The sequence below is a fragment of the Myodes glareolus genome, chromosome 3 (assembly GCF_982192425.1).
Source record: "Myodes glareolus chromosome 3, mMyoGla1.1, whole genome shotgun sequence".
NCBI classification, from domain to species: domain Eukaryota; kingdom Metazoa; phylum Chordata; class Mammalia; order Rodentia; family Cricetidae; genus Myodes; species Myodes glareolus.
This window is the reverse complement of record NC_142028.1, coordinates 37,556,224-37,574,929: the sequence shown is the minus strand read 5'-3', so window position 1 is coordinate 37,574,929 and position 18,706 is coordinate 37,556,224. Positions and strand designations below refer to the sequence as shown.

The 18,706-nt window shown below is 47.5% G+C and overlaps 1 protein-coding gene across 2 annotated transcripts in view; it reads left to right on the top strand.

The window, feature by feature from the left end:
• The window catches only part of Irak2 (interleukin 1 receptor associated kinase 2), a 53,488-nt gene that overhangs the window by 20,948 nt on the left and 13,834 nt on the right, over positions 1-18,706 (top strand). The window contains exons 3-8 of one of the 2 annotated variants that reach the window (XM_048438630.3): positions 2,574-2,717; positions 10,561-10,667; positions 13,447-13,647; positions 13,731-13,795; positions 16,083-16,197; positions 16,903-17,012. In XM_048438630.3, the coding sequence (XP_048294587.1) occupies positions 2,574-2,717; positions 10,561-10,667; positions 13,447-13,647; positions 13,731-13,795; positions 16,083-16,197; positions 16,903-17,012 (742 nt within the window). The remainder of the gene's footprint in view (positions 1-2,573; positions 2,718-10,560; positions 10,668-13,446; positions 13,648-13,730; positions 13,796-16,082; positions 16,198-16,902; positions 17,013-18,706) is intronic. The other variant, XM_048438631.3, reaches the window with a different exon arrangement.

The following is an 18,706-nucleotide window of genomic DNA, read 5'->3' as shown; positions in this document are numbered from 1 at the left end:
TGTTCAGGGCCCTGGCCTTCTCTGATGGAACTCAGACTGCAGTGGGGTCACAGACAGTGGTGGTTTTTGCTATTGGGGATCGAGTCCAGGACCTCTCTCACTTTCCAAACGAGTGCTTGCCTGAGGAGTTGTCCTCCTAGATTGCTCCCCCTCTTTCATTATGAAACAAGCTCACTAAATTGCTCTGGTTGAATTTGAACTCTGAATCTCCAAATTCAGCCTCCCAAGTGCTGGGAGTACAAAGAGGACGCAACATGTTTGGCTTATAGAGATGATTAAAGTTTGTGAGGTCGTGCTGGGTCCAGCTCAGTGGCAGAGGGCTTGCCCAGCATATTTGAGGTCTTGGCTTCCATCCTCAGCTCCACCAATAGATATTTTTAAAAGTAAATGCTGCATGAACGCAGGTAATTCTATTGACTGCCAGAGATGGCTGTGGAGGTTAAGTATGTCTGCCAGCACCCATGAAAGCACAGTGCCAGGTGAGCTTAGATGTTATCCGTGGTGATACCAAAGCTTGGGTTTGCAAAACGACTTCCACAGAGATGCTTTGCTTTGAGAGACCCCATTTATTACTTGGAACAAATGATACTGGGCTTTGACTCTAGCTCGGCCTGATGCTGTCACTGGGCCTTCGTGTGTGTGTGTGTGTGTGTGTGCGCGCGCGTGTGTGTGTGTGTGCATATGAGTGCAGGTGCCCTCAGAGACCAGAGATATCAGATCTCTGTAGCTCGAGTCAGGGTGCTGGTAACCTAATTCTGGTCCTCATACCTTCTTACACTGAGCCATCTTTTCAGGTCCCAAGATTTGTTGCTTGTTTTGCAACAAGGTATCATTGTGTAACCCTGGCTGGCCTAGAACTCATAGGGATCCTCTGCTTCCTGCTGGCGTTAAAAGCAAATGTAGCCGTGCCAGGCTTGTTTTAGTGTTTTGCCTTGGCTGTGTATGTGCGTCACCTGCATACAGTGCCACAGGAAGACAGAAGGGGGTGTCATTTTGTTGTTTCACACATATGCTACCACAAACCAATAGGGAGCCAAGGACCCTGGGCACAGGACTGTGGCCTTGTTTCTTTGCCCTCACACACACTAATCAAGTGCTCTACCACCTCTGAGTTAAGTCCACATCTCTTATAATTTGGATTTTCTCTGAAGCGGTAATATTGGAGAATTCAGACTAAGGAATTTAAATGTTAATCCCAGTGCTGAGGAGCCATAGTGCTTCCCTTTAAGCAACGGGATGTGATGGGGCCAGAGTGGATCCGTATTTTGGTCTCTTGCTACCTGGTGATAAAGGAAGGGCAGCTGAGCTGGCAGCAGTGTGGGCAGGAAGGGCACTAGTGGAAGAGAGGAGAACGCTGTTTGGCCGACCTGCTTTGAGAATCTGAAAGTGAGCTGGCATGTGCATGAACTCCTAACATCTTCCGAGTTTCTCAAACTCATGCTAAGTAGAAGTGAGACTCATAGGAGGGCAAGTGATTTCTGCAGCCAGCCCTATAAGCCGGGGCTGTGTGAGCCTCAGCAAATCCCCAAGTTGTTTAGAGATGAACTGTTCAATTGTGTGTGTGTGCTGGGTGGGCCTGGCCCAGCGGCTCCCTCTAAATAGAGCTCTGTTCTGTAGGATTTGCACGTGGGGAAGTGAAACGGCAGGGCTGTCAGGACTTTGGTACCTGTGGCTGCTGGGACTCCAGGTCTCCTAGTGCCTCCTAGGCAAGTGCTCTCCCTCTGAGCCACACCTAGCTCCCAGGTGGCTGCCTTTGACTTGTTTACACATTCAGTAAACTGTGCAGCCCTCTCCAAAGCCCTTCACACCTGGGCTCTCACCCTGCTCACAGCGGCCTGGGAAGGAGGCAAGCAGGCGTTATCTTCATGGTCTCCGTTTGGTTTTTAATTTGTTTATTTTTAAAGATTTATTTATTTGCATTTTATGTATATGAGGGTTTTGCCTGCATATATGTATGTGTACCACCCACATGCATGGTGACTGCAGAGGCACCAGAAGAGGGTGTTGTATCCCCGGGAACTACAGTTACAGTTGTTTCTGGATTATCATGTGGGTGCTGAGAATCAAACTTGAGTCTTCTAAAGGTTGCCCGTGCTCTTAACCACTGAGCCATCTCTCCAGTCCTGATTTATTTTATGTGTATGAATGTTTACTTGCATAAATGTGTACCGTGTGCCTGTCTGGTGCTCATGGGAATCAGAAGATGCTGGATGCCCTGGAACTGGAGTTACAGAGAGTTGTGAGCTGCCATGGGGGCAGCTGGGGACAGAATCCAAGTCCTCTGTAAGAGCAGTGAGTGTTCTCACTGCTGAGCCATCTCTTAGCCCCAGTGGTCTCCAGGTCTCCTTCTTATGGAGGCTCACAGACAGAAAGTGACTTTTCTGAAGTTACCTAACTAATCGTGTCAGAAGGTGTGTGTGTGTGTGTGTGTGTGTGTGTGAGAGAGAGAGAGAGAGAGAGAGAGAGAGAGAGAGATTCAGAATATCAGAGTCAAAGTCCCTGACTTCCAGACCCGCCTCTCCATAGCTCCCCTAGTCATGGAATGTAACAATGTCTACTCTACCTTGTCCCAGGGAAGCCGGTTCCTGAGAGCACATCTCCTTCTCCAGCCTTCCCAGAGGCTGTGAAGCCAGGCCCTGTGGCTACTCCTGGAAGAAACCTCAAGGACGAACAGGAAAAGGGCCAGCCTGTGAAGCCGGGCTCCGTTCTGGGCACAGGTGCTCTCCTTTCTCTTCCTCCTCCTCTTCTGGGTTTTAGGTCTATTTTTATTTTGTGTGTATGGGTGTTTCACTTGCGTGTATGTATATGGACTACTTGCGTATAGTACCCATGGAGAGGGGAAGAGGGTGTCCGATCCCCTGGAACTGGTGTTAGGGATCGTGTGCACCACTGTGTGGGTTCTGGGAATCAAACCCAGGTCCTCTGCAAGAACAGCCCATGCTCTTAATTGTCGAGTCATTCTTTGAAGCCCCACAGGTTTTCATAGGTTATTTTTTTCTTTTGGTGTGTGTGTGTGTGTGCATCAAAACACACTGTGCAAGTGAATTAGTAAAGGAGAAACATCCAGGCATGCCTGTAACTGAGCTATTTGAGAGTCTGAGGCAGGAGGATCTTGTGAGTTCAACCCTATTCTGGACTAGATAACTGGATGGGAAGTACATACCTGTGATCTAGCTTTCCTCAGGAGGTTGAGGGTAGGAGCCCTGTGGCCCAAGGCCTGCCTGGCATGCACAGGGTCTGCCTTCAATCCTCAGCACCAACCCCCCCCATCTCTAAATGTGTTAAGTAAATAAATAAATACATTTCTGGAGGGGGGGAGGGAAGCTGAGGATGGAACCCTGGGTGTTAGGCATGCAAGCTTTACCCCTGAGCTGCACCCCAGCCCCTGGCCCTACCATTTTTATCAGAAGAAAATAATAAGGATTTGTTCAAGGTGACTTAAGTCCTGGGATTTGAGCACTCCTGTCTCTCGTACGTATACATGCACTGCAGTCCCAGAGCCTTGCAGAGCACGTTACGCGTGTGTCCAGCCTCTTGTGCCCAGCTAGAACTGAGGGACAATCTGTCAGACGCCAGGAGGACAGCCAGTGGTGACTTCTCCAGGGCTCTCTTCTCCACTCCTATAGCCCGTGACCTACAAGCTTAAGATCCCAGACCTATGGAACGCAGCTCACTGAAGGACCTGAAGCCAGCCAACCCTTCTGGGAGAAGTCACTCTTAGGGGGCTTGGGCCTAAGGCCAACCCCCCCTGTGCTTAAATTCCCACTCAGCCTCTTCATTCCTCAGTTCCTCCATCTGTAAAATGGGTATGAACAGAGCCTATTACATCCTATTGCAGAGAATCAGCTGGATGTGGCTGTGTCTGCCTGTCATCCCAGCCTGGGATGAACTGGGGTAGCAGAGGCTGGAGGATGAATGCAAATTCCAGACCCACCTGGTTTCTTGTGTCTGTGTGTGTGTGTGTGTCTGTGTGTGTGTGTGTGTGTGTGTGTGTGTGTGTGTGTGTGTTGGTGGGCAGGGTCTACAAACACCAGAGCTGGCCAAGTAACATCTGCATCTGCACTAGGCACGAATGAGTAGCCAGTGTTGGTTCAAACTTCCAAGAGTCTGACCTTGTACAGTTTATTTTAGGCATGTTTAAATACAGTACAACTTTGGTAGAAAGTTTCCTGGTGATATTACCACAATAAAGCTTAAAGTGTGACTCTTTTGAAACTCTTTTGCAAAGTACTGTGACCTCTTCCATAAGAGTGGATTTGTTTTGTTCAAATCCACTGGGAGAAACCACAGACTTAGACTCAGTTCAAATTCAGGTTAAGTGCGTTTATTTCTTACCGCTAGCAGAAGGACAACAGCCTTAGAGCCAAAACAACTTGCTATTTGGAAAGTGGGGTAGGGTAGGGTTTTTGTTTGTTTGTTTGGTTGGTTGGTTTTTGTTTGTTTGTTTTTTCGAGACAGGGTTTCTCTGTAGCTTTAGAGCCTGTCCTGAAACTCACTCTGTAGACCAGGCTGGCCCCGAACTCACAGAGATCTGCCTGCCTCTGCCTCCCAAGTACTTGGGATTAAAGGCGTGTGCCACTACCACTTGCTGTAAGGCGGACATCAGAAAGATGGTGTATTACAGCTATCCATGGAATCCACAGCCGGGCAAGAACACTGTTTTACTCCTCGGTTGTTTTTCTTTCCCTCTGTGTAGTAATAAAAGGACCATTTCCTTCCTTTCCCATAGCTATAGCGATTTTACAGAAGCAAATTAATTCCTCACAGCTCATTATCCTATTTTTTTTAAAAAAAAACAATTTATTTACTTTTACGTGCACTGGTGTGAGAGAGTCAGATTCCCCAGGACTGAGTTACAGACAGATGTGAGCTGGGATGTAGATGCTGGGAATTGAACCCAGGTCGTCTGGCAGACCAGTCAGTGCTCTTAAACTCTCTCCAGGCCCACCCTCCCCCCCATTATTCTATTCTTATCTCACCTACAGACCACTGGGACATCCCAGGCATCTCAGAGCAAACGTCAGTGGTCCTCAAGGGATGCCTGACTCAGAACTAAATTTCTTTAGTCATCACAGGGGCCTGTGCCAGTTATTGCTCGGTCTGTGCATTCTAATGACTGGGATAGAACAGTTCGTTTCTGGGCAGGCAAAAAGACACAGCTCACAGTGCCGTGACGTTAGGGCTGGTTGTCATACCACACAGATTCTAGCTGGGTGGGGTTGGCACACGCCTTTAATCCCAGCCCTCGGGAGGCAGAGGCAGGCAGATCTCCTAGTTCGAGGCCAGCCTGGACTATAGAGTGAGTTCTGGGGCAACCAGGACTATACAGAGAGACCCTGTTTCAAAAACCAAAACAAGGAAAGAAAGAAACAAAAAAGAATGGGTTCTATAGTTTAGGGGCTTAGGGGAAGATCTAGTGTGATCCTGTGATCCAGGTCACGGGGGTAGCAGGTGAGAGGCAGAGTGAGCCAAGGATCTAGTGCCTTCTGCAGTCTTTTTGTTTGTTTGTTTTGTTTTGCCAGTGGGAGTTCTTTTTATTTATTTAATGAATCTCTTTAAAATTCTACATTTATACTTTAATACTTTTTTATTAAATTTTATTTAATAATTTACAATTTTATTTAATAATTTACAATTTAAATTTTATTTAATAATTTACAATTTAAATGTAGTATTTAATACTACATTTATACTTTAATAAAATATAATCACATCATTTCTCTCTTTCCTTTCCTTCCCCAAGTCTCCAAGTCCCCTCCCTCCAACTCCTTCTGTCTCACCCAACTCTCACAGTGATAGCCTCTTCTACAATTATTGTTTCTCTCTCTCTCTCTCTCTCTCTCTCTCACACACACACACACACACACACACACACACACACACACACGCGCGTATGTATATGTAAATATATATGCAACCTGCTGTCCACTTCTGCTGTTTGTGTGTGTGTGGTTATCAGGGCTGACACTTTGCATAATGCAACCAATTTGGGAGCTTATACCTAGGAGAGGCTAATCCTCCCTCTCTTAGTCAGCCGCTTGTAGATAGTTAGTCATCCCAGGGTGTGACCCTGTGAGTGTCTCCCTTTCTGTATTAGAATATCTATTGATGTTGCCATTATTCAATCTTATTTATACAGTCATTTATATGAGAGGCTGTTTCACAGCGGACTCTCTGGTATTTTGGTTCATACTGTCTTTCTATCCCCTCTTTCACAAAGATCCTCGGCCATAGATGGAGCTGTGATGTAGAAGCATCTGTTGGGGCTGGGCGCCTCACAGTCTGTTGATCTGTGTGCTGTGTCCAGTTGCCCTCTACAGTTTTTATATCTAGTTCCAGACCAGGGCTGCATAGTGAGACCCTGTCTCAAAAAGGAAGAGAGAGAGAGCAGACATGGGAGATCGAGGTAAAAATGGGGACATGGACGGAACGGGACAGGACACAGTTTACCTTAGGTCGTGGAGTCTGGACTTCACCCTGTGACTGAAGATACTGAAGGAAGGGGGGAAGACATGTGGCCTGTGAATTCTAATTAACGGGATTCAGACCCGTGCCAGCCTGCTGTTTCTTTGCCAAAGTGAGAAAGACTGTGAGCGGGGAGGTTGGGGAGAATGGAGAGATCACAGGGGCCCTTCTGTCCCTTCACCATCAGCCTTTGTAGGGCTCACTTTCCTGAATGGCCTGGGAAGCAGGTGTGCCTGGGTCACTGAGCCTGTCCCTGCAGTCCCTCCCACAGAGAAGGAAGTTACTCTTGTCTATTTGTAGTTGGGAACACGAGTCATTCTTTCCATGTATCACAGATGTCTGTCAGCCCTGGGAAAGCCCCGGATTCCAGGACTGTGTGCTACCCAGGGAAGCCAGTGTTGGAGGAAGTTTTTATTGTAGAGGAAAAGTTCAGGCACTCAGGGTTGTGTTTTGGAGGCTTTTCCATAGAGATGAATGGGCCCTCAGTGTGTCCCTGTCCTTCCATGAACCTTTGCAGTGTTCAGCAGACTGAAAGTCACACACTTAGGCTCTCTGTGAGTCAGCTGTAGCAGCTGTTTGTGGTGCAGTGTGTGTGTGTGTGTGTGTGTGTGTGTGTGATATGTGTGATGTGTGGGACGGGGTATGGTTGATGTGTGTGGTGACAGTGTGTGTGTTGTGTGCGTATTGTATGTGTTGTGTGTGTGTTGTAGGTGTTGTGGGGTGTGTGTGTGGGATGGGGTACAGTTTGTGTGTGTGTGGTATATGTTGTGTGTGTGGTATAGTACAGATTGTGTGTAGGATGTGTGGGGTGGTATATGTGGTTTGTGTGTGTTGTGTATGTGGGGTGTGGGATGTGGTATGGTATGTAGTGTAATATGTGTAATTTCTTATCAAGAATTTACAGTGCCAAGCCAGTGGTGGCACACACTTTTTTTTAATTTTTTTTATGATTTATTTATCTTTATTTCATGTGCATTGGTATGAAGGTGTCAGATCCCCTGGAACTGGATCTTCAGACAGTTGTGAGCTGCCATGTGGGTGCTGAGAATTGAACCCAGGTCCTCTGGAAGAGCAGTCAGTGCTCTTAACCACTGAGCCATTTCTTCAGCCCTCAAGGTGGCACACACTTTTGACCCAGCACTCAGGAGGCAGAGACAGATGGATCTCTATGACTTCGAGGCTAGCCAGGTCTACAGAGTGAGTTCCAGGACAGCTAGAGCTGTTACGCAGAGAAACCCTTTCTTGAAAATCAACACAAAACATAACAATAGCAGCAACAACAAAGGAATCTGCAGTGTCTATACAAACAGTGAAAGCAGTGAGCGGTGTGCTGGAGGCCCTGTGCTGTTGTCCAGGAGGCAAACATGGTCCGTGGCTGCTTCATCTGCTGTGTTGCTGTGCCTTGCCCCTCCATCTGGAGAAGCCTTACACAAGTCTTTGAAAACTTGAAGACTGGGAAATCCCTGCCGGGCAGTGGTGACACACACCTTTGATCTTAGCACTGGGGTGTAGATAGACGCTGTAAAGTAGGCCCACAATAGCTCAGAATTGAGTATAATAAAGGTTCTTTATTTAGGGGTAGACTCACAGATCACAGCCCTCTGCACGAGTGGGGAACAGGAACCGAATCCAGCAGCAGAGAGAGAGAGAGAGAGAGAGAGAGAGAGGCCACACCCAAGTGGGATGGTATCTTAAAGGCTGTTGACTGAAGGAGTTCACACAGCACCTTTCCCTTTTGTCTAATTCTAAACCTAATACAAAGCTATATACAATAAGACAAATATCAAATATAAAAATTAGAATTACAACCAACATAAACAATATCAAGCAAGAAATATATGCTAAATGTTTCAATAATTATTCTATCCTAAGGAGTCTAAGTCTTGTAATAGAAATGGCTTGGCTAAGCATGAGAGGAAAGTACAACTATCTAGTCTTCAACCCCATCATAGGTCTGAGAAAGGAAATAATATTACTTGAAAAGATAGGAAGTGCAATCAAGAAACTTCCAAAATGTGCAATAAATGACAGAGACAACTGGCTACCTGGGTAATCACCCAAAGTCTCATTTGCAACATTGGAGCAACCCACTTTGGCTAAGGCCTAGGGTAACTGACAGACCATTTTCAGAGGCAGGAAAATTGTCAAAACTGTCTTACCCTGTCTTGGCAATGTTTGGCAGTCTTTTTTCTTGTATCCTGCTTGTCCAGTCCAGACATCGTGCATTTTGCAGTGGTTGAGGCAGGGGCAGTTCTTTGCCCAAAGGCCAGTTTTGTCAAGAAGAAAACAAGCTCCAAGTGGGGTGTCCTCGGTGTTCACATCTGCTTCTGGCGGCACCAATCAACTTCTAGAGGATGATGGACACTGAAGAGGCTCTTTATAGAGTTTGGTAGCCATTTGGGCAAGAAACTACTCTTGCCTAGACTGCTTGATGTTATGCTGTATAAACTGGACTTGCAGAACCCACAGAAAAATGACTGCTGAAGTTGCCTAAAGAAGGTGAGACAGTCCTTCAGTGTTCCTCCTTCATGAAAGAGTCTGCCAGACATTCTGCAGGTCACAGAAAAAAAGGTGACTGACAAACTGCTAATATAGGTGGAAATTTCCTGCTTCATTGAAAAGCCTTCCCGACACTATGGGCTTGTAGGCTGAAGATTGGATGCCCCAATGTTACTGAAGAATTTTGGGTGACTGTCCAGGCAGTGAGGTATCTCTGTCAATTCTAGAGTTTTAGAAGTTGCTTACAATGCATTTCCTGTTAACTTAGGTAATATTATATCCTCTGAGGTCTTTAATGGAGTTGAATAGGTAGATATATTATAGTTTTCCTTAGTTATGAGAAAAGATAAAGTAGATATAAATATTGCAATTGTAATTCTTGCTTGATCTTGTTTTGTTATTTGTAATTTTACTATGTTAAAGTTAAAACCTTCCTTCTTATTTAGACAGAAAAGGGGAGGTGATGTGGGATTCCCCTCTGTATGCTGTGAATATGTTTTATTACCATTGATTAATAAAGAAGCTGCTTTGGGCCCGTGGCAGGGAAGGATATAGCTAGGCAAGGAAACTAAACTGAATGCTGGGAGAAAGAAGGCAGAGTCAGAGAGAAGCCATGTAGCCACCGAAGAACACAGATACCAGCCAAACCTTACCAAACCACAAGCCTCATAGTAAAATACAAAATAATAGGAATGGGATAATTTAAGATGTAAGAGTTAGTTAATAAGAAACCTAAGCTATTGGCCAAGCAGTGTTGTAATTAATATAGTTTCTGTGTAATTATTTCAGGCCTGGGTGGCCAGAAATGAACAAATAGTCTCCGCCTACACTGGGGGACAAAGCCAGCCTGTTCCACAGAGCAAGTTCTAGCCAGGGCTACACAAAGAAGCCTTGTCTTGAAAAAAAAGGGTGGGGGGTAGGGTGAGGTGGGGAATACCAAATGCTGCCACCAGCCATCTTCAGTGATGATCAGACTTCTGATTACCCAGTGGCCCCTGAGGGGCTGGTTCAGAACCCCCGTGGGGCACCAGAGTCTATGGGCACTCATTCCCTCCTGTAAAGTAGCATGACATTTTCACAAGTCACCCTTGGCTACTAGTGTCCACAGGATGGAGGTGTTTGCTAACTAACTGTGCCCGCCTATTTACTGAGTGAGTGCCGGGCCTTCCACTCCTCTCCCTCAGTACCCTAAGCTCCCCAGTCCTTCAGGCCATCCTAGGTGGAACGACCCTTCTCTCCCAGCCTGTGTAGCCCCTTCTGCCCTGGGTCTCCCTGGGGACACTTGGAGAACGGCACCTGCTGTGGAAGCACAGTGGAGGTTTCTCTGTGTCCTCGGTTGTTCTTTGCCGGGCAGTGGGACAGCGCAGGCGTATTCCGCATCCTGTGACCTGTGACTTGCTGCACCTCCTGCCTCCCCCTCTCTTCCTGCCATTAGAGATGATAAGTTGCTCACGTTGTAAGATGTCCCCAGGCTTCAAAGCACTGACAGCCAAGGAACTTGTCGGCTGGCACATGGTGTCAGAGGTGACAGCACTGGCAGAGAGGTTGCTTCGGGATGAGTTCCAGACAAGCTGCTGACCCTGTCATCCTTTCCAGGGACCACCTTGGCTGGAGTCCAGCAGCAGGCCTCACACCAGCTTCCATCCAAGGAGGACGCCCCTTGTTCCTTGAAAACTGACCAAGCCGACTCTTCCCAGTCTAAGGTAAACCCACCCTTGACTTCTATCCCAATTGTGTCCTGGCTTGTGGTTCCCTCAGAAACACAGTTTCTTCATTCCCTGAGACAAGTGTGGGGGTAAGGAGGACAAGGGAGACCCATTCTCTGTAAGCTTCTGAGACTAAGTATAGTCATTGGTGAGATGAGGGGCCTCTGCTGCTCTGAGCATGGGGGGCTTGGTGGGGTTTGTTTCTTTGGGGTGTAATTCAGGGCCTAATGAAGTGCCCTAACACTGAGTCCTAGCGTAGGCCAGGATTCATGTTTGCCACAGTGGGGATTTGACCCCAGGGCCCTTCGCATTCAACCACTGAACTATAAGCACCGTCCATTTTTGTTATGTTTTGAAAAAGGCTCTTACTAAGGTTCACAGACAGGCCTTGAACTTGTAATCTCCCTGTCTCAGCCTCTGGAGGGGCAGCCTGGAGGGCAGGCCTGACTACCAAGTCCAACAGGACCTCTGTTTGCAGGGGCCCCTTGTAAGCAGGAGCTGACTTGTGCAGTTACAGGAACTGGTTTACAACCACCAGCCTTTCCCACTTTCTTGTCAGAGTTGAGCAACAGTCAGAGTGGTCCTGCACTTTGACTGGATTCCAGAATGTGCTATGACTATTCCTGTGGGCACTTTCCCCCTCATTTGTTAACACTCCCAGGTAGTCTTGTGACTATATTGGTGGTAAGATGACTGTAATTCACACTGGGTTAGAAATGAAAGCCTTGGCTTGGGGTGCTGCTGGGTGTTACAGCCCTGGGTTCCACCCCAGCCAAGGGAAAAAACAAAAAGCAAACAGTTTGCTACTCTTTGGAGCAGGGTTCCATGTAGCTCAGGCTGACTTCAGACTCACTGTGTAGCTGAGGATACCCGTGAACTTTGGATCCTACTGCCGCCCCCTCCCAAGTTAGCTGTCTTGTGCCCCCACACCCAGTTTCTGTGTGCCAAGGATGGAAGTCAGGGCCTATGCATGTCCGGCAAGTATTCTGCCAATGAGCTGTATTCCCAGCCCGTATTTATTTTTGAGACAGGGTCTCACTGTGTACCTCAGTCTGGATTTGAATTTGTGATCCCCCTGCCTTAGAGTTCCAAATGCTATGCTCATAGGCAGGAACTACCATGCCCAGGTTTTTCTTCTGATCTGAAAATATCATTAAAGCCAGGAGTGGTGACTCTTGCCTTTAATCTCTGCACTCAGAAGGCAGAGGCAGGCAGACCTCTGTGAGTTTGAGGCCTGCCTGGTCTATATAGTGAGTTCCAGGCCCACTAGAGTTACATAGTGAAACCCTGTTAAAAAGAAAAAGATATTTTAAAAATCCATACTCTTGAGAATTATGGGTTTTGTACCTGGGCAAGAAAGTGGCAGTTCCTGGGGCTGGTTAATGAATATCTCCTGTGATTTAGTTAATCATTTTCAGTGATGGTTGGATCATTGAAGACCTTTAATCTCTGCACTTGGAGGAAAGGCATGCAAGTCTCTGGATATTTGAGGCCAGCCTGGTCTAGATAGTCTGTTTGTTCCAGGCCAGTCAGGGCTACATAGTGAAACTTTGTCTCAAGGAAAAGAAAAGAAAAAAGAAAAGTTTCTATTTGTTTTTTTCTTCTTTTTATTTTTGCAAGTCATCTTTAAAACTTTATTCTATGTTTATGTATGTTGTATGTAGGTATGTGTATGCACGTGTGAGGGCATATACATGTCATGGCACACATATGGATTATGGAGTTAGAGGACAACTTTCAGGAGTTAATCGTTTATGTCCTGGGGATTGAATTTAGCTTACCAGGCTTTTCCAGACCCTTTCCCTAATGAGCTGTCTTTCCAGCCCCATTCTCATTTTTTTTGACAAATCCTCATGTATCTAACCAGCAGGAGACCCGTTCATCTTTATTTTATTTTATTTATTTATTTTAAATATTTATTTATTATGTATACAATATTCAGTCTGCATGTATGCCTGAAGGCCAGAAGAGGGCACCAGACCTCATTACAGATGGTTGTAAGCCATCATGTGGTTGCTGGGAATTGAACTCAGGACCTTTGGAAGAGCAGGCAATGCTCTTAACCTCTGAGCCATCTCTCCAGCCCCCACCCCCCGTTCATCTTTAATGGCCTCCAGTTCCTGAGAACTATTGATAAAGGCAGATGTAACTTCAAAAATATAAATTTCGGTGCACCTGTGTGTGAAAAGGGGAGTCACAGAAGCCTGACTTCTCCTTCTAGTCTTTCCTATGTGCCAGGCTTAGAATCTCTAGCTCCGCTTAGAGAATTGTGTCATTATTCAAACATTCGCACTGCTTGCCAGAACTCTGGAGCCAGGTACAGGTGTAAGGGCAGGCCTATGGAGTCTTTGTTACCACTGGTAACAAGATGAAAGCCTCTAGGTATTCCAGGGTCCTGTTTCTCTTCTTCTAAGTTTTGCCTCTGAGCTTTTTACCTTTCTTTAGTCTCTATATCCTTTTTTCCCTTCTTACTTCATGGCTGACTGTGTGGCTGGGTGACTGACTCCCAGCATCCTCCTTTCCTTGCTCCTCCCACTTCTCTTTATGAGCTTGGATTTCTCCTATTTATTCTCTACCGGGCGTCCCCGCTGTTTCTCTCTCCTGCCGAACTATTGGCCGTTCAGCTCTTTATTAGACCAATCAGGTGTTTTAGACAGGCACAGTAACACAGCTTCCCAGAGTTAAACAAATGCAAGATAAAAGAATGCAACACATCTTTGTATCGTTAAACAAATATTCCACAACACGTTACCCACTCTCCTCTCTCAATCCCCAGGACTGCAGCACTTCCACATCTGTCCCCAAGCAGGAAAAACTTTTGAGTTTGCCTGGAGACAGGTTTTTCTGGAGTGAGGCAGATGTTATCCAAGCAACGGAGGACTTTGACCAAAGCCACCGAATCAGTGAGGGGACCTTTGCCGATATCTACCAGGGGCAAAGGCACGGTGTGGCCTTTGCTTTCAAGAAGCTCAGGGAGGTGAGCTGAGGGTGTCTGTAGGGAGGGTGGAGCCCTGGGGCTAAAGCTGGATGGATCTTCAGGGGTTGTGTCTTTCCCCATAGATGGCCGGCTCGAGTCCAGGGTCCATGGACAGGTTCCTGCAGGCGGAGATGCAGCTTTGCCTCAGGTAGGTTTCCCCGTGCAGGACGCCTGGCCTGATGATGGTAGCGGGAAAACAGCGCCTCCTATGTGCCGGGCAAGTGGTTAGCACTGCCATTATTGTTTTGGGTCATTCTCTGTTGCTGTCACCTAGTGTCACAGAGAGGGTGGGGTCTAAAATACAAGTTTGTTTATTCATGGTTCTAGGAACTGGGAAGTTGGAGGGCGTTCAGTGAGGTTTTACGCGGTGTGTGTCAACAGTAGGCATCACACTGTGAGACTGAGGATCACTCCTCCTCTTCTTGTGTAACCCTAACCCCTGACCTCACCTAACCCTAGTTACTCCTAAGCACCCTGCCTCCAGATACCTTTGACTATAAATCTGGGGATAAGTTCCCAACATACCAAACTCTGGGGCCCAAGCTCAGGGCACAGCATAGACAAGCTCCTTCCGTCTCCACCAGAACACCACAGCACAGATACCAGGGCCACAGCTGATAGGTGCAGAAGTTGAGGCCCAGTGAGGTGCAGTGTTTGGTTCAAGACGACACAACCAGTAGTTAGCAGAGCTAGAGTGTGAGCCTTCGAGACTGTGCCCAGAGAGCATGCTCTTCTTAAACAGCACATATTTGCTTGGGTTAGAATTCTCAAGAAACCTTTGCTTGTTCCAGCTCTTCCCATGTATAAAGAAAGAGATCCTTCCTGTCCCATTTTGAAACCGGCAGATGGAGTGAGAGTCTGATGGCAAACTGATCTTAAAACCATAGCTCTCTAGACACATGGGGACCCATGAAACTAAGTCTGCCCCTGTGTGTTATACAGCCTGAGAGCAAAGAATGGTTTTATTTTTTTAATGTTTATTTATTTATGTATACAGTATTCTGTGTGTATGCTTACAGGCCAGAAGAGGGCACCAGACCTCATTACGGATGGTTGTGAGCCACCATGTAGTTGCTGGGAATTGAACTCAGGACCTTTGTAAGAGCAGGCAATGCTCTTAACCTCTGAGCCATCTCTCCAGCCCCAAGAATGGTTTTTATATTTTATTTTTTGAGACTAGGTTTTGTTATGTAGCCTGGTTGATCTGGAACTCATTATATAGACCAGACAGGCCTCAAACTCACAGAGATCCATCTGCCTCTGCTGCTCAAGTGCTGGGATTAAAGGCATGTGCCACTACCACCCGGCAAGTTTAGTGATTTTTATTTGTTGTTAGATTTGGGTTTGGTGGCATTTGTTTCTAGGACTTTCCATATGCTCTGTAGCTTGCCCTGAACTGTATTCTCAGCCCTCTTTATACTGGGACAGGCCTTCACTAATTACTTCATCAGGTTTAGAATTTGTAATCCCATCTGGGTCCTCCAGACCCTCACTCCCTCCTCCCTCCCTTCCTCCCCTCTCCCTTCCTCCCCCTCCTTCCCTGCCCTCCTTTCTTTCTTCCTTGCTGGCTTGCTTACTTTGAGACAAGGTATTATTATGTAGCTCTGGCTGCCCTGGAACTCACTATGTAGATCAGGCTAGCCTCAACTCACAGAGATTCTCCTGCCTCTCCTCCTGAGTGCTGGGATTAAAATTTTACACCATCACACCCAGCTAGATATTTCTCTCCTCATGCATATGAAAGACCACACAAACGTGTAACATGTATACACTCATTTTCTAGGAACCAGATATGTAGGTATGCCCTTTCTTCAACTCTGTGCTTTCCTGGGTTGGTGATTACTCCTTCGTTGTTGGTTTAGTAGCCCAAGCTTTCCCAGGTTACAGGGAGTGCTCAGCTCACTTGAAGCCAGGACTGCAAATGACTAGTTAATGAGACCGGGAGGCAGCAAGATCTAGCACAAGGCCGTTTGCAGTTGTCCTGCGAGGTGGGCTGGGCTGTGACCACGAGAAGGACATGGAAAGCTGTGTGTAACAGTGCATGGCGATTCATGAGGCAAGAGGTTTCTGGGAGGCAGGAAGGAAGCGTCCTTTGCCCACACAGACATGTGGATGGTTCACATGTGGAGCATGAGGTGTGGTTGGAGTCCTGAGAAAAGCCAGGAGGAGAAAGATGACTCAGACACGGGGAGTCCCCAAGTTAAACCAACCTGAGGCGGTTGTGGTGGCCTCTGGCAAGTTCTTCATCCTGAAACTTGTTTCCAGAAGTGGGGTGGGGGATGGGGCCAGACTGCACAGCAGGGAAGTAGGGTGAGGCTATCAGGGATCAGAGCCTGTGGCACCTGGGAGGTGGCTGGTGGCCTGGGGTGGGAAGGGAGGGTCTGCCTTTGACTCTTGCTGTTTGATGCCTGACTGTACACGGGTGCTGGGTTCAGATGCTGCCACCCCAATGTCTTACCTCTGCTGGGCTTCTGCACTGGAAGACGGTTCCACAGCCTCATCTACCCCTACATGGCAAATGGCTCTCTGCAGGACAGACTCCAGGCTAAGGTAAATAACTGGGTCAAGGGTTGCAGTCAGATAATGGAGCAGATGGCTCCTGCCTAGGGGCCGGAAGGACTTAGAAGAGTGTTACCTTTCTTGAAAGCTTATACAATACAGACATCAATGTATCCTTTATTTCATTTTTATTTATGATATGTTTTTGAGACAGGGTCACCAGTAGACAGGCTAGCCTCAAACTTGCTGTGACCTTGAACTTCTGACCCTCCAGCCTTTGTATCCCGAGTGCTAGGATTGCAGGCATATGTTACCATGTCTGTTTTATGCAATGCTGGGGAATCAAACCCAGGACTTTGTGGATGGTAGCAGGCAGTCTATAAATGACCAACATCCCCAGCTGCTTCTTCCTCCTGTTCATCCTCCTTTTGGCGCCAAGATCAAATCTAGGACATTGTACATTCAAGGCAGGCGCTCCACCCCTGAGCTTACTTCCAACCCTTCCTGTCCATTTCATTCCCGAGGCAGCTGAGGCTCAGAGGCCTTGTCTATCTTTCCCAAAGTCACATAATTCACATGCGTCTGAACTGGGATTTACAAGTCAATCTAGTCAACACAATGCCATCATTTCAAACCAGTCCCTCACGCTGACTGAGCCCTGTGACCAAGGGCGGCTTCTAAGGTGTCCAGGAACAGGCCATAGGGACTTTAGAATGGTGCAGGAGTGACCCTTTCTGTCCCTTCCCTTTCTCTTAGGGGGACTCAGACCTGCTGCCCTGGCCCCAGCGGGCCAGCATCTGCTCAGGGCTGCTGCTAGCTGTTGAATACCTGCATAGCCTGGACATCATCCATAGCAATGTTAAGAGGTAAGCTAGGCCTGCCCCCCAGCCCTGCTTTCGAGAACGAGGCCAGCCTCTGTTCTGTCTTCCTATCTCTCTCATCTCTCTCTCTCCTCTCCTCTGTACCCCCTCCATTGGGGACCGTTGCTCTCTCCTTAGGCCCGCAAAAGCCAGTACTTCTGAGGGGTGCTCTCTGTTCTCACCCAGCATGTGAAGCTGCCACTCTGTCTGCCGTCTTTCTGAGCCAGCGTCCCTGACCATCCGCTTAGGAGCCAGTTCACAGTCCAACTGGGAGCTTTGCCAGCCTCAGGATCTGAGCTCCCCGTTTAAGCTTTGCTCAGTGCCCACCTTCCCTGTGTCTGTTGGTGATGGGTCTTGTCAAAGAAGCTTCTTGTCCCCAGTACCTTAGTGTTGGATGTCCAAGAGGAAGTGGTGTGGGAGAGATTCCAGAAGCGCCCAAAACATTTAGCAGAGCCAGCCACCCCATGACCATAGATAGGCCTTGCATCTGGTTTGCTGAGGTTCCTCGAACCCACATGGCACATGCCAACTTGAAGATGCTTTCCTCTCCTGAATTTCATCTGATGGCACTAGCACCTGTGCTGAGATGGGCACGAGAGCTGGCCATGGACCCACTGCCCAGCTTGGCAGGTGCTGACTTCTGGCTTTGTGTGTGTGTGTGTGTATGTGTGTGTGTGTGTAGTGGGGGTTGGGGGATTACACTCAGTGTTGCACATACCTGGTGTGCTCTGCCCCCCATCTGCGTCCTGACTCATTTTCAACTTCTTGCTTTCCTCTCACACAACTCCTCATGCCTAGGAGGTTCCTTGACTCCCAGTTCCTCTTCTCCTTCCCCCATTATTTGATCACGGGAGGTGTCTCCCCATGTTGCAAGGCATCCATAGTTTGCCATGATTTTTTATTCTTGCCCATGTTTACCGAAGTGCTCCTAATAGTAGATATTGGAGTTGCTGGCTAGTATCAAAAGAATTTTTAAACATTTTTTTTTTCTTTTTGACTTATTGAGACAAAGTCTTGCTGCAGAGCAGAGCTGGCCTGTAACTCCTGTGTAGCCTAGGCTGGCCTTGAACTTGTAGCTGTCTCAGTTTCCTGAGCATTGGGTTTAGAGGTAAACTACCACTGTGCCTGGTCTGCTATCTTCTTTTTCAAATATTGTTCGGTGGGCCAGTGAGATGGCTCAGTGGGTAAAGATGCTTGCTGCCAAGCCTAAATTTGATCCCTGAATTTGATCCCTTGACCCTATATAGTGGAAGGAGAGCCAACTCCAGCAAGTTTTTCCTCTGAGCTCCCCCTTGAAAGTTGGAGTGCTCCGTCCCTCCCACCAAATAAATGCAATAAAGCACTGCTAAGGTTAGTTCTGTGCGAAACTTAACCTTTGCTCCCCACTCCCTGGGGAGCTCTATCTCTGAATTAGCTCCCTCCAATTAGAACTGAGTAAAAGATTTTCACTTCTCTTTTGAAATGTAAAAGTGGGTACTTTCCCTACCACCTGAGCAGAGTGAGAGCCTGAAAGGAGGCCAAGGTTTGGATTTGCACTGCGGAGGCCAGAGCTTGTCGTGGGAACAGCTTCAGAAGAGTCTAAGCCCGCATGAGCAGTGGGCTGGCCTGCTGTGCTGGCCAGGGCTGACATCTGTGGAGGGGTGGGAGTCTGCATCTCCCTGGCCACATTCCTGGGGCAACTAGGCTAATGTTCAAGTCTA